Below are 26286 nucleotides of genomic sequence, written 5' to 3' on the forward strand. Positions count from 1 at the left end.
TAATTCAGCAAAATTTTTATTAAAAATGAGTCTCATGATATTATTCACACATTTAAAAATTATTTTGTTACAGTATTTTCAGTTTTCAATAATAAACGATATCCAAACAAATCCTTAGTATTAATTTGGATTGCACTATAAACGTTTTTCAACGCATTTACGTCTCTGTCAGTGAATCTTATGTACTGTTTACGGGACCCCTAAAGGATTCGGTCCCTTTTTTGGGGCTGGAATTTGGTCTCATCATTAAATTTTCACAAATCTGGATTTGATTCAAAGAGAGCCCAATTGACCTTTCTTTTTAGTTTTTAATGATTGTGGGTGTGGGCTCTTGGGCCTAAAAAGATTTATCATTGTTCCTTCTACTATAGTTCCTTCTAGATACGTTAGTTTGGACGGCGCTGAGAACGTTTTTCAGTGCGTTTGTGTCTTTGTCATGAATCTCGTGTACTGTTTATGATACTCACAAGTTGTCTAATTCAGCAAAATTTTCATTAAAATTGAGTCTCATGATATTATTCACACTTTTAAAAATTATTTTGTTACAGTATTTTCAGTTTTCAACAATAAGCGATATCCAAACAAACCCTTAGTGTTAATTTGGATTGCGCTGAAAACGTTTTTCAACGCATTTGTGTCTTTGTCAGTGGGTCCCATGTACTGTTCACGGGACCCATAAGTTGTCTAATTCAACAAAAATTTTCATTAAAATTAGGTCCCATGACACTATTCACATATTTAAAAATTATTTTGCTACAACATTTTTAGTTTTTAGTAATAAACGGTATCCAAACAGATCCTTAGTCTTAATTTGAATTGCACTGAAAACGTTTTTCAGCGTGTTTGCATCTTTATCAGTGGATTCCGTGCACTGTTCATGAGACTCACAAGTTGTCTAATTCAACAAAATTTTCATTAAAACTGGGTCTAACGGTACTATTCACACATTTAAAAATGATTTTGCTACAGTGTTTTCAATTTTTAGTTTTTTAGTTTTCAGTAATAAGCGGTATCCAAACAGACCCTTAAATTTAGATTTGACCATAGAAATGAGCTCAATTATATCACTGAGCAACCAACCTTGTACATGGAACATATTATTTTAAAGTACAACAACCACTTTAAAAGTTGCTAAAATAGTTTTATGGCATGTTAGAAACTTTTAGGACATTGTTATTGTGATTGGTGGCACATTTACATACCATATGTGCTTTAATTTTAATTGTTTACACATAATTCATAAATAGACATAATCAAATAATTTGTTAATTCACTCAATCATAATCAACAACCATGGTATAAAACCCTAACAAAACTCATTGGTTGTGGAAACTTATTTCACTTAGCTTTTGGATCTCCCTCCAACATTAAGCATACTCCAACACACAAATGAAATTAGTTTGCGGAAAATATTTCTCAAAATATGGCTTTGTTCATATTGTCTATCTTCAATTTCTCTCCCATTAGCATACAAAAATATAACTTCAATTTATTTATTTTTTATCAATCAAATGGAAGAGGAAGAAGAAAAATTGTACTCGCATGTTCCACATGATAATTACTCTATATATTTTCAGCAATTTTTTAATGAATGAGTGTTAGTTTGGATTGCTCTAAAAACGTTTTTCAACGTGTTTGTGTCTCTGTCAGTGGGTCTCGTGCACTGTTCACAGGACCCATAAGTTGTCTAATTCAACAAAATTTTCATGAAAACTGGGTCATACAGTACTATTTACACATTTAAAAATTATTTTACTACAGTATTTTTAGTTTTCAGCAATAAGCGATATCCAAACAAACCTTAAGAATGATTATATAAGTAGCAAACTACGCTCCAAGTGTTGTTTCTGTACTTATATCAAATTATATAACGAATATATATCCATTTTATAATTAATTTGTCATTTTCTTTTGTGTCACGCAATGACAATGTTTTAGTCATCATCATATTGCTCCCCCAGATGTAATGACAACTATGGTTTCTTTTATTCCTCGCCACCGCCACCCCTCTCCTGTCTTACCATGTCATGATGATGACTCGTTTTGCATATATGTTTCCACTTTATGGGGCTGGATATTGATGTTCTTGTTTTAGGTTTCACTTTCTTGATCAATAAATAATTGATTTCTTCATCATATCATCAATGAGGCAGCAGCAAAAAAGCTTTATATTGTTATGAATAGGTTAGATAATTGTTATATATAGTCATGAAACGTTGACTAGCAAAAATCAACTTATACAGTCTTTCTCAGGCTAAATTTATATTCGAAGAAAATCAATGAACTTCAAATCTTTGTCCAGTCATGTCTACGTTATATACTTATTAAAAATTTCAGAAGAAAGTTGACCTAAAAATGGCTTTGGTTGCAGGCCAACTTCACTTTCGCAATATGCTAGAAAAAAGTGCTTAAAGATAGTAAAACTTATTGATCTAAAAGATGGCTTAATTAGCTTTATTTTATTTGTGTTTTTAAATCGTTATCGTACTAAACAAATATAAACCTCAACTTCTTGTGTATTTCGGGGGTTTACTTCATGTTCATCATCATGATAAGCAATAAGCACAGAGACTTGAATGTTCTGGTTCATCATCATGGTAAACAAAAAACACAGAAGCAAAAGAAAAACGTAAACAACGTGGTCGGCTTCCATTAGCCAAATATCAACGTGAACCATAAAGTTGGTTATTGGTTAATTATGTGAGACTTGACAATTTCAACATAAACGTGATCTGATAAGGTTAATAATTAAAGTCAATATATGTGGATGCGTGCTTTGCTGACACGTACACTGTGTTTTACACACACTGTGACCGCCGTCCTATCAATATTACAACTGCAATAGTGGAAGTGATATATGTTTATTTTCCCAAATGATCGAAGACTAATATTACAATATGTGTATCATAGTTAAGACTTGTTAAGAGAGATAGCTCTGTCCAGTCTTGGTTTGGTTTGCGAGTGTATGAACGGAATGAGTTCTTCCCAGGGAGCCAGATCTTTGAGTTAGGGAACGGTTTTACTGTTGGCTCTATGCAGTGATTTCAATATCTGATTTTGCTACTTAGCTGCTGAGATTTTTTTTTTTTTTTTGTAAGTAAAAACAAAATTATTTTTGTTTAATTTTTTTTTAAAGGGCAAGGTTATTTATTTTGGATAAAATTAGTTAATTGAGCTTAATTTTGTTTTTAGTTTTACTCGTAATTTTTGTTGTTGAGCTATTTTTTTTTTCTGGGCTTGTATTTTTTTTTTTTTTAGATTTAAAATCTATAAATTTTTTAATGCTCACTAAAATGAGGATAATGCTACAGTTGCAAGTTTTTTTTTTTTTTTTAATTATAAATTACTTATGTAATAAGTAATTATTGATAAGTAAAAAAATTATGTGAGTGGTGTACCTATATGTGAACCAATAAGAATTTGCTGTCAAAAAGGTTTGTAAAAATGTTATAAAAAAGTTTGTGAGTATAGCATTACTCTTAGAAGAATCAATGATATTGTTAAGGGAAATAAATGTAATTTTATAAAACAAAATTGCTAAAATTAATACACATATTTATAATATGTACATATATATATATATATATATATATTTTTTTTTTTAATTTAGAGGGGGCATTGCCCCCCGGTCCAAGGGTAGTTCCGCCCCTGGTTCTTCCTCTTTCTTTTTCCAACAGATCGAGTACTCCTTTTCATTTATATAGTTATTTATTTACTATTGATTCCCAAAACTACAAAAACAAAAGGTGTCGTTTTGGATTTGGACTGTGTTTGGAGTTTTTATTGGGACACTCATGAAATCCGAAATTTTGTGGAATAATACTTGATTTAAATTATGATTTTCTCTTCTTCTTCTTTATTTATTTATTTATTTTTTAAGTTTACCGAAAAGTTATACTCTCAAGATCAAGAAAATAAATATAGACAATTTAAAATTAAGTATAAATTTCTAGAAGTCTGGTTTGAAAATGTTTTGGTAAAATGTGGTAAAAATTATTATTATTATTATTATAACCAAAATCCAAATGTAACATGTTCTTTATTTATTTATTTTTCTTTTTAATTCTCTACATAAATGTGCCTAATCATTTATTACTAAAGTTTTTGTCGAATGTGTAATGTGTAGTAAAACTTGTCTCACTCTTCTTTAAAAGTTACCATGATTTTTTAGTGGAATTTGTAGTGTGTTTTTGTATTAAAACTTATTTTCCTCTCCCTTGTGTGTGTATATTATTGTATGTTTGATTCTCAAAAGAAAAAAGAAAAAAAAAAGAGCTTTTGTCGAATACTCTAGTGCATCGTCAGAGATACAAAAGTGCCACATGGTTCTTTTTTTTACACTTATCATGTATGTGTCAATACATTGAAGAAACAGGGATAAGCCAACCTCATCTTTGATGATGTAGATCATACAACTAATTACTAATTCCCCTTCCTTGACTTGGACATTCACGCAACAAAACTAGTTTTTAACCTTTTCGTCTCCTTTGATAATGATTTGAGATATAGATATTGTGGGGCACAAAAATTTGAATAAAATACCTGTGCCACATGTCGTATCCATGGCCGAAGAGCTCGTTATTGTGCCGAGGAGGTCACACGCTCGGACAGTAATGCCACGTTAGTGGCATGTTACCAGAGGAGGTCATACAATAGAGAAAGAGCTTTAAGGAGGAGGGCTAGCCTTGACATGACTGAAGGGGTGGTGGCTGCCCCCACATTTAATGCATCCCACCAAACCTCCTGGCTGTATTTATGTATAGAAAACCTCTGAACAGTGCTGCCTTAGTCGCCGCAACTCATAAGAGGTTTGGGAAGGTGTTTGATCGGACAAGCACTCAAATGGTGGACTGAATGATCAACAAATGGAAGGTCAAAATCATCTAAAAGGAGTTATATAATGTAAGAGACCCTCCAGGAAGAGGGGGTAGAAAATCTGTAGGGAAAACACCATAGCATTAAGAACAGCAACTGTAATCAAATCTAAGAGAAATTTATTCAAGAACTACTCTTCTCGGACATTGCCGAGGAAGAATTTCTGTGTACCACATTTGTCTATTCACTGTTTTTCCTTACTCTCTTATCCTCTTTAGCCCATTAAGGTCATTGTCCATTTCTCTGAAACTTAGCTTTTTAGCACACTCTCTACAAACTTATTGTATTTGGCTCTTTGGGCCTTAATCCATTCATCCTTTAGACATAAGGACCAAAGCCCGCCCCTACAGTTATATATTTAAGAAACTTGTGAAAAGAATAGTTGGTTTTTTCCTCTCCTATTTGGATAGAAAAGATAGAGTTTAAGGATTGAAAATAAAATAGAGGAATTGCATATACAATTTAATTCCTACCAAAACTACGAAAACAAAAGGTGTCATTTTGGATTTGGACTATTTGCAGTTCCATTAGGCCCCTCATGAAATCCAAAATTTTGAGTTACTACTAGTGGAATAATACTTGATTTAAATTCTTGTCTTCTTCTTTTTTAAAAGAAATTTACCTAAATTTTTTTGGGCTTTCAAGATCAAGAAAATAAATATAAGCAGCTTAAAATTAAGATATAAATTCCTAGAAGTTAGGTAAAACGTGGTACAATAAATATATATATATATATATGTATGTATGATTTTTGTACCAAAATCCAATGTAACATGTTTTTTCTTTTTCTTTTTTCCTTTTTAATTTTCAACATAAACGTGTACATATCGTTTATTACTAAATCTTTTGTTGAATATTCTAGTGCATTGAAGGGAATACATGAATGACACATGGTTTTGTTTTTCTACACGTATCATGTACATGTGACGTCCAATACATTTGTTCAATAGACATAAGCCAAATTCATCTTTGATGACGTAGATCATACAACTAATTCCCCTTTATTGACTTAAGACACTCGCACAGCAAAACTAATTTTTCACTCTTTTTTCATTTGATCATGATTCATGACTTGAGATATAGTTATTTAGGAAATTCCTGAGAAGAATAGTTGGTTTTTACCTACTCTAAGGTTATGAAAATAAATAAAACAAAGAAATTAAATTTACAAGTTAATAATATTAAGACAGTTTTTTTAACCCAATAGTTATAATAATAGTGAAGAAAAAATTCAAACTATAGTTTTCCTTGTAAGGGAGAGAAGACAATATTACTAAGTACAAAACTCCTATGAATTGAGGTCAATTCTTATTAAACCAAAATTAGACAAATGAATAAATGAAAAAGAATGTATATTTGTTGCTCAAGTCTAATATAACAAGATCTCAGTAGATCAAACTAGACACTAGGGGTCCCTTTTATACATGTGGGCATCAATGTTGTAGAGGTTAAGTGTAAATTTGGATAGCGCTGAATGCGCATTTTCTGTGTTTTGAGTTTATTTTGTGGGTTCCATAGGTACTATTCACAGGCCTACAAAAGTCATCAAAATACAAATTTTTAACAAAATTTGGGTCCCACAGTATTATTCACATATTTAAAAATTATTTTATTACAGTGTTTTCAAGAATAAGTTTTCAATTTTTAACAAATAAGCGGTATCCAAACACACCATAAACTGTCGTTTTCAAAATAATGGAAAAGAATCAAGGATGATAGGCATGGAAATTATTATTTTTTTGTTTTTCAATTGTTTGCAGTAAAGAAATTGCATTGCTATATGGTTAACAATCCCAACAAGAAATGTCCAAATCAAAGTTAAAAAAATAAAAAATAAAAAAGAAAGACAGACAAACAAAAACAAACCCAAGAGGAGGTAGTTATTAAAGGTACCCTACCAATAAACCAAACTCATGAGTCATGCCATTTGATGGATGAGTTGGTAGTGGAAGCCAACAAGCCACTGATGAGAAAAGACCTGGGAAAACTGGTATGTAATGTAAGGTTGATTAAAACAGCTGACACCTCGGCAAAACAAAATTGACTAATAATAAAGGGCAAGAGCAGAGCACTCCAGCAAAGGCAATTTCATGGTATCCAATTTCAGATTGGTGCACAATAGTCACAGCAGGCTCAGCACAATATTTAGAAACCACTTCATCCATTTTTAAAATCTCAACCCACAAGTTGGATTTGCAGGGTCAACGGTCCAAGAAACTGTTTGTATAAGACCCAAAATAAAACGTCAAAGATAGACCTTGCTCCTTTAGATAGAATAACTTTCTAGCTTGACAGCCAAGAAAAAGCCAACTAGAAAAGAAAGATTACACCACCAAGAAGAAGAGAACACTAAAGATGAAGCTAGTTTGGTCCCCTGAGACGGCATCAAAGGCCTATATTGATACTGTTAAATTAGTAAGCAACTTTCTAAAACAACCTTTATTTTTCCTATTGCAAATTGCTTTCTTTCCATTTTGTTTTCCATTTTTAATGAAATCTATTATTGGGTTTTGTTTGGCAGTGTGAGCGTTATCAAGAATCAGGCGTGGCAGAGCTTGTTTCAGCCATGGCTGCAGGTTGGAATGCAAGCTTCATCGTTGAGACATGGTCAAAAGGTGGTGTTATGGCCACAAGTATTGGCTTAGCCGTGGCGAGCGGCCACACGGGTGGAAGACACGTGTGCATAGTCACAGATGAGCAGTCAAGGTTAGAGTATATTGAAGGAATGGTTGAGGTAGGCATGTCACCAGAAATTATTGTTGGAGAGGCAGAGGAAGTCATGGATGAGCTAGTAGGCATGGATTTCATGGTTGTGGATTGTATGCGCAAGGACTTTATAAGAATACTTAGGCTGGCAAAATTGAGCAGCCGTGGTGCAGTTTTGGTGTGTAAGAATGCTAGCAGCTTAAGACCTGCTTCGACTTTCAAATGGCGAAGCGTTCTTGATGGCAATGGCAATGGTGGATCGCGGCGTCTTGTGCGTTCTGTGTTTCTGCCAGTGGGGATGGGACTGGATATTGCACATGTTGCTGCTAGTGGTAATGAAGGAAATCCAGGTTCAAGTTCAGGTTCAGGTTCAGGTTCTGTCAAATGGATCAAGCATGTGGATCAAAAATCAGGAGAAGAGCATGTTATCAGAAAGGTGAAATGAATGGTTTTCTCTGTCATTATCCTTTTTCATTTTAGTTTTTAGGTTGTATGTACGAGTTCAACAAGTTAAAAAGTTATTTGTACATAAGTTAATGAGAATTAATCAAGATACATTCAAGTACTAGCCATAAAACTGATTATTTTATCCTTGTTTCCTCGCCAAAAGATAGTTTTCATTCCATCATTTCTTCTCCGATTCCTGTCTTCTATGGCTAAGTTGTGCATATATTTTTTTTCATGGGAATGAATAAGAAAATATATCATAACAAATCCATTTAAACAAGCCAATGTCTTCATTCACAGGAGTTTTCCATCCCTTTCTCCAGCACATAAAAAGGGAAACTTGCAAGGATAAATATTGCAATGTATAAAAGAATCAGTGCATTTTTTCTGTTCCTACAACCGCAAATGTGCTCATTTTTTTAATTATCAAATTGTTAAATTTTGGACAGCAGACACTGCTGGCTTTTGCAAGGCAAACAGGAAGACCCAATTAACAAGTCTCAAGTACAAAGATAGATCAAAAAAAATCAAACTCTCAATTTGTATAAATCATATCAGTGTAAAAGTAAAACTCTATAAAACAAAGTAACTTACATCAAGAGAACATTATCCTCAACAAACATTTGGTATTTTTTACAAGACCGCGTAAAAAGTACTCTCGACATCCTTCCAGAAGGCTGATCTCAGAAAGGATTTCCAAAGTGGCCATGGTTAGTTTCCCATCACTCAACTGATGTGCAACTACAGCTCCCCTCATCCCCACTCCAACTAATATCATGGTAAAGACAATCTTGTCCTCATTTCCTACATAGAACAGAGTCTTGAAGAAGTAACCAAATATAGTCAAGCACTTTGAATTTCAAGTGAGCTTACATATTTAGCGTGCGTTTGCCTAAAAATTATTTTGTGTTTTGCGTTTTTGGTTGGGTCCCACGGCACTATTTATAGTTTGAAAATTATTTTGTTACAGTGTTTTCAGCAATAAGTTTTCAGTTTTCAATAAAATAAGTAGTATTTAAACAGACCCTTAATGATCTCAAATTACTTAAATATTGTTAAGTAGTAGATTAATCCCAGCTGTTTCGACTTTCTTCTAAATGCCTTCTTTTGCAAAAGCACCCTTTTGATCTTAAGGCGTTTCTGCTCCCCAATAGCAGCCCTTCTATAATACAGAAACAAATATAAAAGACAATGCTATGCCCTTTACAATAAGACTAACAAAGACACAGGAAAAGGAATGTTGTACTTGATAAGAAAGACGTGGCATTATGAAAATGGTGTGACACCATTTTATTGGATAAATTAAACATGTGTGGCAAATTTATGTAGCACTTAAAGAAAAATATGGTTGAAGAGGTTGCCGATTCAAATGGAATATAATTTCAAGGGGTAAACTCCAAATTTTGAAGTTTCAGAATGTAAATCTAAAAACTCCTAAACTTTAGGGTGTAGATTGAGTTTGGATTGCACTAAAAAATGAAAGTTGGAGTGTTTGGCCTTTTTTCTATGGGTCCCGTGCACTGTTCACGGGACCTACAAATACAGAAAAACGCAAATGTTAAGTTAAAAATGGGTCCCACAGTACTATTCATATATTTAAAAATTATTTTATTATAGTGTTTTCAATTTTCAGTAATAAACAGTATCTAAATAGACTCGTTATTTACCCCTTAGCCTTCTAGAATTAACTCATGAAGCTATGATTCTAGAATACTCTACAGTATAATAGTATACGTGTGTGTGTGTTGGGGCAGTGGATAAGGAAAAAGTGAGGGCAAAACGAAGTGCATGAAGGGGCCATTTAATAAAGAGCCTTGTAGCTCATCAACATTGCCATATCTCCTTTATAACGAGAACCAAGGTTCAAACACCCCCCCCCCCCCTTCTCTCTCCCCCCAACTTTTTGTAACAACAGAATTATCAACATGCAGCAGTTCAAACAAAGAAAAGCACCTCAGTAAGAACTCGCCCTCCCTCATCATCTGCCTAGGAAGAATGCCCTTTACTAAACATCTCAAAACCTCTTAAATGAAATCAAGCTGTATTATGAGTCAGAGCCCAAATCTATGACAGCATGAGACTGCAACTAAAAAATCAAACAGTCCATAATGCTTGAAACTCAAGTTTTCTCAAGCAAGACTCATAATTATCTACGTAAAACATTTTCTCTCAATAACGTTTTAAAAAATAAGTGAATTATAAACCTAAATAAAAAACAATCCATTTTCCACACTCACCACCCTTTGTTATCATCTCACTTTTCTAACATACTAATCACATTTTTAATATATTCCAATCTCCTTCCCTCTTTTCTTTCAATTCTAAACATCTTAAACAATTCAGCTATACGTTAAGCAAAGACATAACTTGCTTTCTACTGTAAAATACATGCCCATTTGACTTTCTTTTAAAAAGCAAATGTTTGGTTTTAAAGGACAGCGAAATCCAAGAAATATCAGATGTTGGGAAGAATAGATATATTCAGCATTCAACCTACATTCTCTTCCATAGGAAAATTGGACAGGTCACAGGACTTAGACCATATTCATTAAAATTCATGATCATTGAAAGGCCATACATGTTTCATTTTTTACTTTACACATTCTCATGTTGTAAAACATCAACAAAGTATACCACGTAGATGTAGTAATCACCCAATATATTAGCATTCAATGAAAGAGACCTCTGAAGGTTAACCAACAATCATTTCAGATCCCACTTGTAAAACATATCCAGTACATTTAACTCCAACGAAAAATCATCAGTATTATCATTATCTATCTAAAAACTTCAATAACCTTGCTACGTCTGATCCATTCGGTATGGCAACATGAGCTAGTACCCTCTGGAAAAGAGAAGGCAAGAAGGGGGTTTCATGGACGTGTGTATTACAACACATTGAGCTTTTGTCCCCGTCTCAATTTCTAGCTTTCCCCCTAGAATAACCACTTTTGTCTTTAACATCAGATTTCTTCCTCCCTGAGACCTCTGAGTGAGAAGATCCTCCCCTGTCCCTACCATCTGGTATCACTCTTCCCGAGTGCTGTGCATGCTCTGTTGAAGGCAGTGCCCAACCTCCCCTACCGGCCTGCCCATGTCCACTGCTGCTACCTCCTACAATACCCCAAAAAAAAAAAAAGATTAAGCAATCTTACATCCCCTAGAAAACAGAAAGACAATGAATGTAACTATCACTTAGAAAAATCATGGAAATACAATTTGCATGCTCATACAACATTGAACATTTGAACCAGTTATCCACCCTTATTCATAAGAGAAAGAGATGCTATTTATTCTAGACCATAACTATGTTGTTATGCGGCAAAACTTATGGGCCAGTACAATGTCAAGTCAAACATCAAACATCACAAGAAAGCACAATTGTCAATATCTACGTCTAAAAAAAGGGTGAAATAAGTTCATACTGAATTCCATATGCTTCAAATTCCTGACGAAATACTTTGGCATAATTATAAGAAATACTTCATGAAAATCAACTAATGTGCTAAAACCTATCCAGCAGAATTTCCCAAAAAGCCATTTATACTGCAAAGGAAATATAAGCCCATCCCTACTAATCCACAAGACATTTGATATGTGTACGTATGTGCACTTACACACTACAAACATACTAATGGCAGCATACTGGTTACTCATTATGCCACAAGACTTAAAATGCCTAGTTGCCATCCCCATTTCTATTTACACCAACATCTAAAGTAGTTACAGATTAATTAAACCATCTACAACCACTTCTTAGACCAGTTGAAAGGCAAATAATTAGCATGACAATATGCAGCGAGTTCAAGCAATTTCCAACATTCCAGGCAGGTCAGGATTAAAAACAATATGGACTTTTTTGCAGTCAATTGATTGAAAAACATGACTCAAAGGACGATTCATCAATTGCATCCAAAGCCAATGAAATATTACCATAACCAATAAGATCCTCAGACCAGCCAGGCATATGTTTTTGAGCATTTCCCTTCCAGGCATCTTCGAATCCCACAAGCTCATCTGAATATTTGCCAATCCAAAGCTTTTGGTTATTCCTCCTATACGTGCTAACAGATATTGAGCACATCTTAGTACACACACCCCAAAGTATGCTACATCTACATACCTTCATTCAGATTGTGTAAGATCTGCGACGTGTCGACCTTACCATCTGAATTAAGCTTCCTCATAACAGAATGCCCCTGCAAAGTGTGGTCTCAGCATAAGTATAATATTACCATCCCTCATGTTATTGGAACAGGAACATGACTGATTAAACTATATATCACACAACAAAAATGGCCATTAAAAAGTTGCTCAACCAATAAAGACCTTATTGTGAAGTCCCCTAGATATCCTGTGTGATGCTTGCCTTGCAGCAATATCGGCTTCTTTGGCCTCTTCAACTGTCACCTGCTCCACAACAAGGACTACTTAGAAAATAGCATTAACCCAAAAAATTGAACCTGTTATCAACCAAAAAAATCACTTACTCCATCACTTGTCTTTCTAGTCCTGGACGAGGTATAATATGGTCCATCGGCACCGCCATAAGTAACAGTGGAGCTCTCAAAAGTGAAGTTACGAGCTTGAGGTTGTGATTGATTATGATTCAGCCTGTTGTCGGCATTTCTATACAGCAAATGTTTGCTCTTTTTCTCTGCATTAGAGGGAGAGAGGGGGCAGAAAGCAAAAATGATAGCACTTTTAAAGGTTGACCCCAACAATAACAATCAAAACATAACATACAACCAGTTAGTTGATGCACTTTACCTTCAATTTCATCATCAGGATCTTCAACATAGCATTCACTCCTTGATCTACCATGCTTCCTAGGATTTTCTTTAGTCTCTTTATTCACATCTTCTTTTTCATCGTCAGAGTTCAATTCCTCAATAATCGGGCCCTTTGTTCTTTTCGGCTCTGGTGCCTGATGCTCAAGAAATTCAGGTGGATGCATGTTCATAAAAGGACTTCCACTTGAACCGTGATGCTCAAGAAATCCAGATGGATGCATGTTCATAAAAGGACTTCCACTTGAACCAAAGAAGCCTGGATTTGAATCAAACATGCCTCCTAATGGGCGTGTGAAGAAAGGGTCATCAAATGGGTTCCTCCCTCCAAAAAAGTTAGAAAGTAAACTCCTGTGATCTCCAAAGCCACCGAAGCCCCCCAAACCAGCAAAAGGGTCACCAAAATTAGAGAAAGGATCCCTGCCACCTCTGCCTCCCTGCATTTTCTAGGCGCTAAAAACCCCCCACCGAAAAACTTAAGCCTTACTCTGCCAAGAAAAATATATGCTCTGCAACCATGAGATTCAGCATCACCGCCTCAGAACCAATTAAACGAACATTATAAAAAACAAAAGCAACACAATACTTGTGTGGAAATTATCACCAAACTAATCATCTATGACAACATTAGACTGCAACTAAAGATTCAAACAGCAAAAAAATAAAAATGGCTGCCACGCCACTAAAAAATATTTAGTGATAAGCTAAAAGCTCCACAAATGCAACCCCAGCCCTGGTAGACTCTCACAGTTTCGCCAAGAACTAGTTTCTTAATTTATAAATTATGAGCAGGATGTAAGTATAACTTTTGGAATTACAGCAGACAACGATCTTCACCCACCAAGATCCCAAGGATGGACCCCCACAACACATGCAAACCAAGAGAACGAAACACAGAAGAAAATACAAACAACATATAATTCATCAAACATATAAAATTCCTAAGTTCCACTGTAACACCATGGTGATCAATGTTACAGTCGATACTAGGTAAATGCGAGCACAGAATCTACACTTAAATGGGTCGAAAATAATTCATCTACACATTTAACCGGAGATAAAAGAAGGAAGGCGAACTCAAGCACAGAATCTACACTAAAAAGTCTAAAATGGATGGAAAATTAATTTATCACCCGTATCAGACAGAACTTTTACTAGTAACAAAAACAGAAACTCTCTCTCAAATATATGGAAACCATGGCATAGCAAAAGAACATGTTTTGTGCATAAATTTTTCATACTAATATAAGAACGATTCCGAAATTCCAATTTTTACAATTTTCCCATAAACCAAAATGAACATTAAACAAAAACTATGACACATATTAGAAAAATGAAACATACCCACCTTATAATTAGGGCACTTTCATATACAAAAGCATAAAATTACCCAAAAAAAAAAAAAACAAACACGAACCCTAAGCCTTGAAATTAAAAGATTCTAAACAGAACTATTCGATAATTTGCAACATAATATACCCTCTGATCTGATCAAGTTGTTTACACTGATTTCAGAGACAAAAATCGGCACGCACACGAAATTACACAATTATGTAAGAGATGAGAATTTATGTATTTTTTTTTTCCCAAATAAAATATGAAGCCTATTTGCATCGGAGAGCTAGAGATAGTACCTGGGATTGAAAGGAAATCGAAACCCTACTAATGGCTCACGAAATGACGAAAAGGGTTTTTGCAGTTTAGAGGGATTGTACAATAAATTTTTTTTTGTTTTTTTGATGGTGGATTGTACAATAATTGAGGTGCTTAAGATCAGAGCGTGTAATCACCGACTCTTAATCTTAACACACAGAAAGAGAGAGAGAGAGAGAGAGAGTAGAAGTCTCTAGTATATGGGCCAGAAATATCGCGATACTATTTGGCGGGTAATAAGGCTGCGTTTGGGAATCAGCCAAAAAAATTTATTCCGCTTATCACAAAAAGTAAAAATAAGAAACAAAAAAGAAAAAAGAAAAAAAAAGAAAAGAGAAGCTTATTTCATGTTGGCAACGTGAGACAGTTGATTATTTCTTCAATTCTCAATGAATTTTTTTTTTTTTTTGGTTGTTGTTGAATTTCATGTTTTTAATATGCACGTAAAATAAATAGGATATTATTTTCTATTTGATCAATAAATTTATTTTTTAGATTACAGAAAACTTAAAATTTAAACATTTGATTGATAAAATAAGTATGATTTTTTATTTTCTTGAAATTTTGCAAGTATAGAGAATATAATAAAATCATGCAATCTAACGATTAGAACTTCAAAATTCACATTCAATAAAAATATATAGGAAGAGTTTTAAAGGTTTCTCTCTAAACTATTGAAGAGAAATCTTTTTTGACTATTGGTTAAGTCAAAATTTAAGGAGACTGGTTAAAAATCTAGATGAGCTGAGCTTTCAAAAAAAATTATAGTGGCCAGCTTTAATAGTGTCAAGATTTTATTGTTTTTGTTCTTTCTTTTTTTCATAGTTACAATTCTTAATAAATAAGAACTGACTATTTCACTTGGTTGGAAGGATTCTTGGCAAAGCAATGTATTTAAAATTTTTAATCAACACACCGCCTTATTTTGGAAGTAATTTTATAAATAAAAATTTCATGAATACATGTCTAACAAAAGTTTTTAGATAGTTATGAACTCAATATAACAAGTTACTTTCCATTTGAAATGATTTCATTTTATAGCAAAAAAAAAAACAATAAATATTATAAATTTAAAAGTATATATTTTTTTATAATCAAATTTAAAATTATATCTAATGCAACATCATTTGAATTTTAACGAATAGATACTAGTTCCCACTAAGCATGAACAATTTAATGAGATAGGATTATAGGAGAGTGACCATGTGTGGGCTTTGTATTTTTTTTTTTTTAGGGAGGGGGTTGGTTTATCTAGAACTTTTTTGGTCTTGTGGGGATGCAAAAACTGTCCCCCGTGGAGTCCTTCACGGATTCACACTCAAATTATTCAAACAACAAACAAATAAGTAAACACAAAGGAAAAGCACTCCACAATGGGAAACTCAAATAATTGATTTCTCTCAACTCAAATATTACAATTTCAACCTAGATATTACAATAGATAACTCTCACGTTCCTGTGGTGTTACTTTTACTCTCTCTCTCTCTCTTATATTGATTTTTCTTCTTTCTGTTCCTTTTTCCTCCTCTTTTTTCAGATCCCCCTTCTTTTGCCTCTTTTCACCCTTTTATAACTTCAATCCTTACTCTTATCACTACAGCTGTCTTGTTGCCTACTAGAGCCTCAGGGATATTTTTCTCAACTTTATTGGATTCCTTCCCTCCCTTATCTTAGAACTTTGACTTTTGGGGGTTGTTTGCACTGTTCAGGCTGTCTCACTTGTATTTAATGCGACAGAGATGAGGTAAGAGCCCCATCATTAATGCGGAGGTAAAGATCTTCAACCTTCTTGCATGTTTCAGAACTTTCCCGTGATTTCAAGAGTCTCCTGAAAATCACATGTGGATTACCCGTGCACCATACCTCGGGTAAGTTGACACTTTACCTTTTCCACGGGAACTAATTTCTTGTGTCACTCATCTTTTTCGTAATACTTGGGATGATCCAATTTTCCTCATTTCATGGTTTATTACTCATTGAGCCTTGCATCCAAAACATAGGCCAAACCCAATTCTTTCCCGTGACCTAATTGCTTCTTAGGCTTTAGGCCCAAGAGGTGACTGTTCCACTCCCCCACAGGTCCTTTTCTAGAGTTGAAATTATTCTAAAATCTAGAGTTAATAATCATAGCAATGTAAAGTTTACTTGAGAAATGTAAAGTTTACGTGGGTGATATATATCATCCGCTACTTTTCAGATTATTATTGTGCGTGATTCTCAAAAAAAAAAAAAAGATTATTATTGTGCTCATTAACGCAGTCTTGTGCTTGTCCTTAAAACTCAACATGGGTGATATATATCACCATCCACTTATTATTGTGCTCGGTAATGCAGTATTGTCTCTTAAACTCAATAGACATCCTAACGATTTATAATTTTATACATGTGGGATTGTTTTATTACAATTTGTAAAGAGTCTATATATATATATTGTTTTCTTCTGACCCTATTTTATCTTCTCAAAAAAAAAAAAAATTCCTTTATTTTATAACTGTTGGGACTTTTCAGCAGATGGGGAAAATGTTGGCTCCAATAAGATACCATACAGGCCTAACTTTCTTCTAATGGATTAATCATTAAAAAAAAAAGATGGAAACAAATGACAAAATTTTCCAATTCAGTTTAAAATTTCAAGTCCAACTTATGGTTTTTTTTTGGATGATAAGTCCAACTTATGGTTGAGTTACATCTTCGGCAATACCTTTACATACAAATTTTCTTCTAATGGATTAAACAATTTAAAAAAAAGATTAAAGATGAAAACAAAGGATAAAATTTTCCAATTCAGTTTAAATTTGAAATCCAATTTATGGTTGAGTTACATCTTCGGTATAATACCTTACATATGAATTTTCACAACTTCAAAAAGAGGTTAAATTCTATAAAGGATTGTGTGAATTGTGAAACCTTCTATTTATGCCCTCTAATAAAATATTATCACATAAAATTTTTTCAAATAGATAGAATCACACTTAGACACAATGTGATAGTACTTTAAAACATACTAGCCTCATCACACCCGCTCCGCATGTGTTATAAAACTCTTTTTTATTTTTGAGTTTAATGTAATTTTTTCAGTTTAAATTTATCTATTGTTAGTGAGGTTACATAGAAAGAAATTTTTAAGAAACTAAAATTTAAGATTTGAAATGGAGTAAATTGCTGGGTTTAGCGTGCGCTAGTTCTTAGGAAAAAATATATCAAACGCAATATATATTTAAATAGAGAGTGTGCTAATTTTTAGAAAAAAAGTTTCTCTAGAAGGTTTTTTTTTTTTGTTTTTGAATTTTGTTGAATTACAATTTAAACCCCCTTTTTTTTTTTTTTTTAAGAATAGGGATTATCTAGTTAGATTAGAGATATTTTTGACATTTTTTGAAATCATAACTAACTTTTTGAATCCCCTTAATATATAGAGATTAACTAAAAACTGATTGATGTCTTGGTCTGATGATAAAGAACTATTATCAAGAGCGAATACTATAGATTGAAACTCTCTAAAAAAACAAACATATTAACCAGTAGTATATAGTAATTATAAAATTTAATGTTTAAACAAAAAAGAAGTAAAAAAGAAAAAAGAAAAAAAAAAAGGTAGCAATGCAAGAAGAAAAATAAGAGCAAGAAGCAGCCATTAAGCTCATTGTCGGAAAAGGCCATCTTCGACTCTACCATAAATCCCTCTCCCAATTCCAACGCCTCCACTGCTCTTTTTTCTTCCATTTTTTTTTTTAAACTCTTCTTTTTTGATGATTTTTTTTTTTTTTTTTTGATATGTGATGAATTTTCTTTTAAACCTTCAATAATTGTGTACTCAATTCCCAGCAATTCAAGTGTTGTCTTTGGAAGTGTAGTCTCCATCCCGCACATATTACAATAAATCTTTTGAGAGCGACCCCAAAATGTTGGCTAAGAAACATAAACTAGAACCAATAAAAACCGCTTTAGCAGGTTGAGGTTTATTTAGAACACCAACTTAGATTGCCAAGCTGGGCAATAAGGACTTTGAGGAAATCATTAATGTACAAAAAGCACCATACCTAAGAGTAGAGCAAAACCACTTTCTATTAGTATTGTGTTAATGTGGGCTATTACTTGTCATTTTTTTTTTAATACAAGATATAAATTCTACTCTAGTTAAATCTAAGTGTATGTGTGTGAAACTCCTTTCTAGAGACTTAAACCCTGACCCTTGCTTCCCACACCTCATAAGCATTTATATTTGGGGAGTGACCATCGCACCAAGGGTGTGCGGTGGTACTTGTCATTCTATTTGAAACACTTTGATGCAGCAATATTTAATTGAAGGGTGTAAATTGGAAGTTTTACACTAGATCCTTGTAGAATTTAATCGCATTCATAAAATTTTCAAAACAAAGTGCTAGTCTTTGATCAAAAGTCCATATTGAAAACCAGATTTCATTTACAGTGATCAAGAATGCTTTCCATATCACAATTAAAACCATTTCTTGCATGCTTGACTGTATGATATTTATCGTATAAATGATCAGAAAGATGATTATGATGACATATACATATTCAATACACCAAAATGAAGTTGCGAGTCCTCCACACTTCCAACAGGTATAAACTAACCGTGAACATAAGAAATTACCTCGACAGACATTCAACCTCCAGGCTCACAGATTCAACTCCTTCAAAAGAGCCAAGTAAAATGGATACAAGGCTGAAGCTTATCCCCTGATGATGATTACATTGTGGATGTCATTGTGCATAAAGTTCAACCCATATGGCTAAGAATGATATCCATGCTTTTCAGTTGCAGGGACCCCATTTGGTAAAAGAAACATCAACCTGATCTCCTGGCGTTCTCATCTATCACTAGAACTGCTGCTCATCCAAGTCAGGCTTTGTTGGATATTCAAGACCCTGAAGTGCTGGCATCCGTCTTAGATCCTCTTCTGAATATGCAGGGATTAACCAGTACTTCCTATCCATCCCAAAAACCTGAACAGAATATATTAGTTTCCCACGTAACTCAAGAATATATTAATTTTCCACAAACAATCTGTATTAGGATTTTTTAAGGGACTTGGCAAAAGAATTTGTGAAAAGAAGAAATTGGTTTTGGGAATGCAAACATGAAGATTGCAATTGCAAAAGTAGTTCAGTTTTAAATTATTGAGCTCTTAGTGGCGTGACATATACCAAAGAAAGGATGGTGGACTCTGAACTCACATGTAGTGCAGGAAGATCATTGTGATTCTTGCACCATGACAAAGCATTTTTATTTAGAGTCATCCATACCCTTACCTTGAACTGGTGATGATTTAGCAATTCCAAGTCATTACTGGCAAGGGTGTTCTAACCATACTCAGTCTGCTACTTTTGAATTAATTGTCAGCCACCAATATAGTAATGCAGTCTATCATACTCTCAGCCTCAGGTACATAGGGACTTACAGCTTGATAATTTGTAATGGTAGGACCATAAGTTATTTCATTGTTTGACCCAGTTCGTTTAGTACAGAGAAGTGCAGACAAGAACAAGGACATACAAAGACAGGGAACAAAGACAGCATGGACATGTCCACAAACAATTGGAAGTATAAAACCAAATTTCAGGTACAAGGTCTTGCATTCAAACATTGGATAAACTCAAACATGCTGAAAACAGAAGTTATTAGAGTAAATTTATAATGAAAATACTGAGTGTTTCATTAAGATGTAATTTAACATGTGGAAGTCTAAAATCAAGAACTAAATGAGGTTCTTTCTGTTCTATGGTCCATAAAGTACTATATTGTTTGTAATAGTAGGACCATAAGTTATTTTGTTTAGGCCAAGGCAATGCATCAGGCAAAACAGATGAAACGGAAATGGCAACATATCCATGATATTTGTAAACCACACTCGCAGACACATTGACACACACAAACAGACAGACAGACAGAGAGGAGGTAACCTGTTCAAAATTTTTCTTCCATCCAAGGTCAAAACGCCATCTAGGATTGGTTTTCTTCTCATATGCCTAAAAACAGGAATTTCAGTGATCAAGAACTTTGTGTCAATCATTTAAGAGTATGAATCCATTGATAAAGGCATTACCTCAATTGTGGTGGTATTTGACGACATCAATGATACGTGCATAATCAGAAAGCCCAATACACTCAGTGCAAACGATAAATTCAAAACTGAAAAGATAAAACATTAGTGATTACAAGTACTTTAAGGATATGTATGACAGATTAGACAAAAAGATTATAGGATTGAAGAACTTACTGAATGTGATAAAAGTCGCTGCAAGAGTGCCTGGTGCTCCAATTATCTCACCATCAGTGAAAAATCCAACAAAATACCGCAACAATGACAAAGTGACAAGAGTTGTCTCAAGAAATGTGTAAAACTGCATCAAGATTAGACAAGACCACTCAGTCAGACTGTCGTTACTTTTCTCTTCTTTTCTTTTATTTCTTCTTCACTTATTTTTAAAACATTTTCATATACACCACTTAATCATGATGTTCAATTGGTAATTAATTTCCATATAATAGAAAACTATGCTCAAGCATAAGAGTTACATGAAATCTAATATGAAACCTATCAAATACAACAGCTGTACAAAGTTTTCAATTGACACACAATTCAATGTACCTTAAGAAACTTCCATTACACCATTAGCAGAAAAGCACAAGACAAAATAGATAGATTGCACCCAATTAGTCATATAGGTTACAAAAAATCAGAGCTGGAAGAAGGGGTAGGTCAAATATGAAAAGTACTCTGTCGGGGTAACTATGAAAAGTAAATTGCCTATAAAAAAAATGTTATGTGACCCCAAGAAAAAAAATTGCTACTTTATTCGATAGACCAGGAACAATAGAAAAAAAGCCAGACCAGTACAGTATCTCTTTCAATCCTGAATATGGCAATAGCCCAGATTGTACCAACCTACATATGTATCTCCCCATCAATCGGTACTAGTTATTTACATTTTGATTCCTCTTGACTTGATTTGTCCGAGGACAAATGCGAAATGAAAGAAGGACCCTCCTGCTGGGAATTAGATTCTAAAACTACTTAAAAAAAGAAGAAGAGAATAAAGGTGTCTAGATGTGCTTGTGCTTCTCCTGGGGGAGAAGATAAGATCTGCATAAAGCATATAAACAATGGGAACAATTAAATAGTCTCCAGTCACCTTGGCAATCTAAAACAAATTCAGGCAATCAAAAGCATCATAAATGTTTATTGTAATTTGTAGGCATACATACACAGATACCATAGAGAATAAAAAGAAGGAAATGGCAAGTGTTTTATCTAATACCATGAGCATACAGTGTGTGTAATATCTTGCAGAAGAAGTATTCAAGAAGATCAAACTGGAACTTTATTTTAATTGACAAAACTGAAAGGAAAAACACTTCTTTTTTTTTCCCCCTTTTTTTCTTGTAAGTTTTGACCCTACCAAGACCTTTTTTTTTTTATAATAAGTTTTGACCATAGCCCTTCCCTCTCTAACATCTTGCAGCAAAACTGTGACTGAAACCCTTTATGTTATTAGACTATGTTGGGAAAGGGAAGGCATACAATTACAATTTATACAATAACTCTTTTTGATGAGTATACCGTTGATAACATTATAAAGCACTCTTTCTTTAATTACAAATGCCTATATAGAAGATCCAATCCGAAGGCACTGAGATTCACATATAAACAATTAAAAATGAAAATTGTTTAGACAGAATGCTTTAGATTAATGCATAATCTTAACAAGCATACTTCCAACAGATCATTCTTACTGAAATTTCTTTTCTAACATCTGTCTCTCACTTTAATTTAGATGTTTTTCTATGTATGAAATGAAATATGGGGTCAATTGCCATGCAAACCTCTTAAATGCAAAAACATATCTGGGTGAGTGTATACCAAAGTTTGTGTACCGATAAACTGCTGAAGCAGTATATCTGTGAGGTTTTTTTTGATAGGTAATCAAAGATTTATTTCATAAAAAAGACATCATGTTCACAATGGTGAACACTGAACTTAAAATGAATACAAGTACCTCAAGAAGAGATATGAACAGAAAGAAGAAATTCAGAAATGGAAATACAATGTGTAAAGCCCCAAATTCTACCTAACTGAAATAAGGTCCCAACTAGTATAGGCTTCAAAAGATCTACTGATCTCACAATATCTTCAAAAGTATGATTATTATGCTCCCACCAAATTAACCACGCCAAACAATCTTTCATTACATTACATTTTATTTATAATTGTCCTACAATGTTTCATTTTTTTCTATACTCCATTGCAACATCCTGAACTTGTAGACATGATGCATGTTAAACAAACATAGAAATTGACAATAACTATATCATGAAAATGATGACCATCAACAAATAAAGAGAAGACAATCCAATTGGAAATCATCCATCTTAACTCCAATACCCATTACTTGGCAACAATCCACTCAAGTTAGTGCATGAATATGTTTCCATCCAAAAAAACTGGAAAGCCAATGAACTAGAATCAACATACCAGGAAAAGACAGAAGTACTTGTAGTTCAACGCCCCAACACAATTGACGACCCAAACACAATGATGGTCCATTTTCAAAATACACCTCCCACCTAAAAAAAGGCAGATATTAATCTTTTTTACATCGCATACAACAACATGATGAAAGTTTTGCAGACAGAATGTCATGCAAAGAACTCACAAACAGAACAGTGATGGCAACGCGGTGGTTTAAATTGGTTGCACTTTCGACAAAACCGTATTCTCGGATTTGCTGGGTCTATAGTTGACGGGTTTGTGCCTAAACCTGGTCCATTGTAGTCTGAAGCCACCAATGGATCCATGTCTCCTTTCTCTTCGTCCATATCAGGTGTCCAGTTTGGTGGAACGCCACCCGGTTCCGTTAGAACAACAGAAAAGTAGCTCCATAATAGCATCACCAACTACATAACCAAATCAACTTAATAGAAACTTAGTATAATATATTATTTTGCACCACAACCAGTCATCATTGATCATAAAAAACACTCTATTCTTATGTTTGAAATGAATGGAAATGAAAAAAATTAGTACCTTCACCCTTCCCTTTTTTTCCTTTTTTCCTTCTAAACCCTCACAACTTTACACCTTTTTCCCACCTTTGATAACTAAACCTCACAACATACAATTGCTTCCCAATAAACAATTGGTTGCATAGCATTAGCACACAACCCTTTTTTTATTATACCTTTTCCAATTAACCTAACCCCACTTACATAGTTTCTACAAATTTTCTTTTCTTTGAGAATACAATTCGATATTATCAAAGATACCCAGTTCACATTTAATTCAAATTCATAAAAGAACTTCTAGTAATAAAATAAAGTATACATATAACCTCAAAAACCCAGTTTTCTCTTTGCTGCAAAGGTGAACTCTCCATTAATTGATGCAACCCTTTTTTCTTTATACCTTTTCCGATTAACCTAGCCCCACTTACTTAGTTTCTACAAATTTTCTTTTCTTTGATTTTCTCGTTGACCAAACAAGCTCAATTCATAACATCTAACAAAATAATGATTAAAAAAACAAAAGGGTTTGTCTTAGTACATAGCTAATTGAAATTTAAGAAGAAAAAAAAAACACAAAGATTGAAGAATAGGAAATGGGAAAGTACCAAGGAATGGAATAAGAGCAAAACAGCGAGAGCGAAGAGGGAATCGAGAAGAGCACCGTGGAAGAGAGCAGGGCCGTAATTGGCTATGACGATAGTGTAATAAGAGAGACCCACAATGGCGAGAACCATCAAGATCATGATTGACCCGAGTCCACGCAAAGCCGTACAGAACTTGAACACGTTCCACGCCATTGCTGCACCAGACCTATGCATATCACTTTTTCTTCTTCTTCTCTAGTTCTTTTTGGTTGCAAAAAACAAAAAAGTAAGAGAATAATGATTGGGGAATTTGGTGACTAGAATCGGAAATATTATATGTATCTGTGAGCTGAGAGGTTAAGAGGTTTTGGTTTTGGTCTTGCTTTTTGATTTATTTAATAATAATAATAATAATAATAATAATAATAATAGATAGATAGATACAAAATATATCATATCCCATCAATCTCATATTTTGTCATCGTCATTTTTAGGCCAAAAGGTCTATTTCTCAGATACACGTATTGGTTTTTGATACAAATGAGATTATAAAAATCTCTTATTCAACAATTCTCTAATAAGTTTATAAAAGGAATCATAAAAGGGTACAAGTTATCCTAAATAGCTCGAGTTAGTTCATTCATGTTTGTTTGTTTATAAACAAGCTAAACTTAAACTTTAATTTTAGGCTAGGCAACAAATGTTGTTAATGAACAAGTTCATGAACAATAAGACTAAAAAAAAGAAGAAGCTTAAGTTGGTTTATATGTTTTGTAATAAGTTTGACATGGGCTTGAACAATCTAGTGTTTGTTTGGAAGGAAATTTTAACTTTTTGCTGTATATAAAAGCTTAAAAACAAAAAAAACTATAAGCTAGTTCCAAACACACACTAATTCAAATCTTACTAAACTTTTAATTAATTAGGTGTTGGGACTATTGGTCCAAACCAAATATGATTGATAATATACTTAGTACGAGCTTGATAATGTACTTTTTTTTTTTTTGTGGAGGAGCTTGATAATGTACTTATATTGGATCTTGATTTCAAAATCTTAATATTAAGCTCAAGCTTGGCTAAATTAAAGAATCAAGTCAAGCCAAATCGAGTTTAAACTCAAACATTATTTTTAGGCTTGGTTCAAGCTCAAGCTCAGCCAAACTTAAACATTTAACATTTATTGTTGAATTGAGTTTGATAATTTAATACTCGATAAAGCTCGTTTCTTTGTAGCCCTTATCAATTTAAGTCCTAAACTTTTTGGGGTTTACTTTAATTAGATCTAGAACCGACAAAGTCCACTATGTTTTTGATGATGGAATTCTACCTATTATAGAAGACATTAAGAGTCTATTTGGATACCACTTATTATTGAAAACTGAAAATATTGTAACAAAATAATTTTTAAATGTGTAAATAGTATCGTGAGACTTAGTTGTAAAGTTAAATTTGCATATTTTCCAAATTGCGAGTCTCATAAACAGTGTCCATGGACCCACTAAAAAATCGCAGCCCCCTGAGAACGCGTAAATCGCGCCTCCCAAAATCACACTAATAAGAATCTAGGCCAAGTTTTTAATGTAAAATTTTAATTGGGTTAGGCAAATGTTTTGATAAATGGGCCTTAACTTCTTCTTTTTGCAGTTTTTTTAACGAGCTTTTGCTTTTCATCCTCTTTTGTCTATACTCTTACTATAAAGCCCTGGTGATTATACTCTCTTCTAAAGTTCTATGCGGTTTTTTTGGTATACAAAGTTGGATTTTGCTAATGTGTGTCCTAAGGACACACAATAATTAATCATTTTTTTTTTTTTTTTTTAAGAAATTGAAAAAGTATTGACAGTTTTTTCAATTCCCAATAAAATGTTTCTAAAAATGGATGCAATAGTTTCTTGATTTATTTATTTATTTATTTTCTGGAATAAATGTCTTGTACTACAGAAGGTGAAAAGGGATTACAACTAGGGGGAAATGGCAACAACAAAAAAGGTTTGAAATGGCCCATTTACATGAGGAGTGAGGAGCTCGATTAGCCTCTCTAGGAACCTAAAAGAACACACAGCATGATTAGCCCATTTGCATTAGGTCCACTGTGCAAAATAGCAACCACCATAGGTGAGCATAACAAAAGCCCAAAAAATCTACGTAGGATAATACTAACAAGCAAAAGAAGTTTAAGTATAGCTGTGATTCAAAACTACAG

At 33.5% G+C, this 26286-nt stretch overlaps 3 protein-coding genes across 4 annotated transcripts; 1 reads left to right on the forward strand and 2 right to left on the reverse strand.

Annotated features, from left to right (window-relative positions):
• Window positions 1-6825: 6825 nt before the first annotated feature.
• On the forward strand, window positions 6826-8244 carry LOC126697168 (uncharacterized). The gene is made up of 2 exons (XM_050394056.1): window positions 6826-7290; window positions 7397-8244. The coding sequence occupies exons 1-2, from the start codon at window positions 7231-7233 to the stop codon at window positions 8024-8026; spliced, it is 690 nt and encodes a 229-aa protein (XP_050250013.1). The 5' UTR covers window positions 6826-7230; the 3' UTR covers window positions 8027-8244.
• A 2426-nt stretch (window positions 8245-10670) lies between these two features.
• On the reverse strand, window positions 10671-14661 carry LOC126697169 (uncharacterized). Of its 2 annotated transcripts, none has more exons than XM_050394058.1 (7): window positions 14453-14661; window positions 12799-13306; window positions 12519-12685; window positions 12358-12438; window positions 12152-12227; window positions 11962-12045; window positions 10671-11142 (listed from the first exon to the last, which is right to left on the reverse strand). In XM_050394058.1, the coding sequence occupies exons 2-7, from the start codon at window positions 13259-13261 to the stop codon at window positions 10946-10948; spliced, it is 1068 nt and encodes a 355-aa protein (XP_050250015.1). In that variant the 5' UTR covers window positions 13262-13306; window positions 14453-14661; the 3' UTR covers window positions 10671-10945. The 2 variants fall into 2 exon arrangements, with proteins under 2 accessions (XP_050250015.1, XP_050250014.1); XM_050394057.1 differs by having other exon boundaries at window positions 12799-13327.
• Window positions 14662-18919: 4258 nt separating this feature from the next.
• LOC126697170 (probable protein S-acyltransferase 14) lies at window positions 18920-24459 on the reverse strand. The gene is made up of 7 exons (XM_050394059.1): window positions 24105-24459; window positions 23151-23391; window positions 22970-23061; window positions 20714-20837; window positions 20540-20625; window positions 20397-20462; window positions 18920-19439 (listed from the first exon to the last, which is right to left on the reverse strand). The coding sequence occupies exons 1-7, from the start codon at window positions 24315-24317 to the stop codon at window positions 19314-19316; spliced, it is 948 nt and encodes a 315-aa protein (XP_050250016.1). The 5' UTR covers window positions 24318-24459; the 3' UTR covers window positions 18920-19313.
• Between the last annotated feature and the right edge of the window lie 1827 nt (window positions 24460-26286).

This window comes from Quercus robur, chromosome 8 (assembly GCF_932294415.1).
Source record: "Quercus robur chromosome 8, dhQueRobu3.1, whole genome shotgun sequence".
Lineage (NCBI taxonomy): Eukaryota > Viridiplantae > Streptophyta > Magnoliopsida > Fagales > Fagaceae > Quercus > Quercus robur.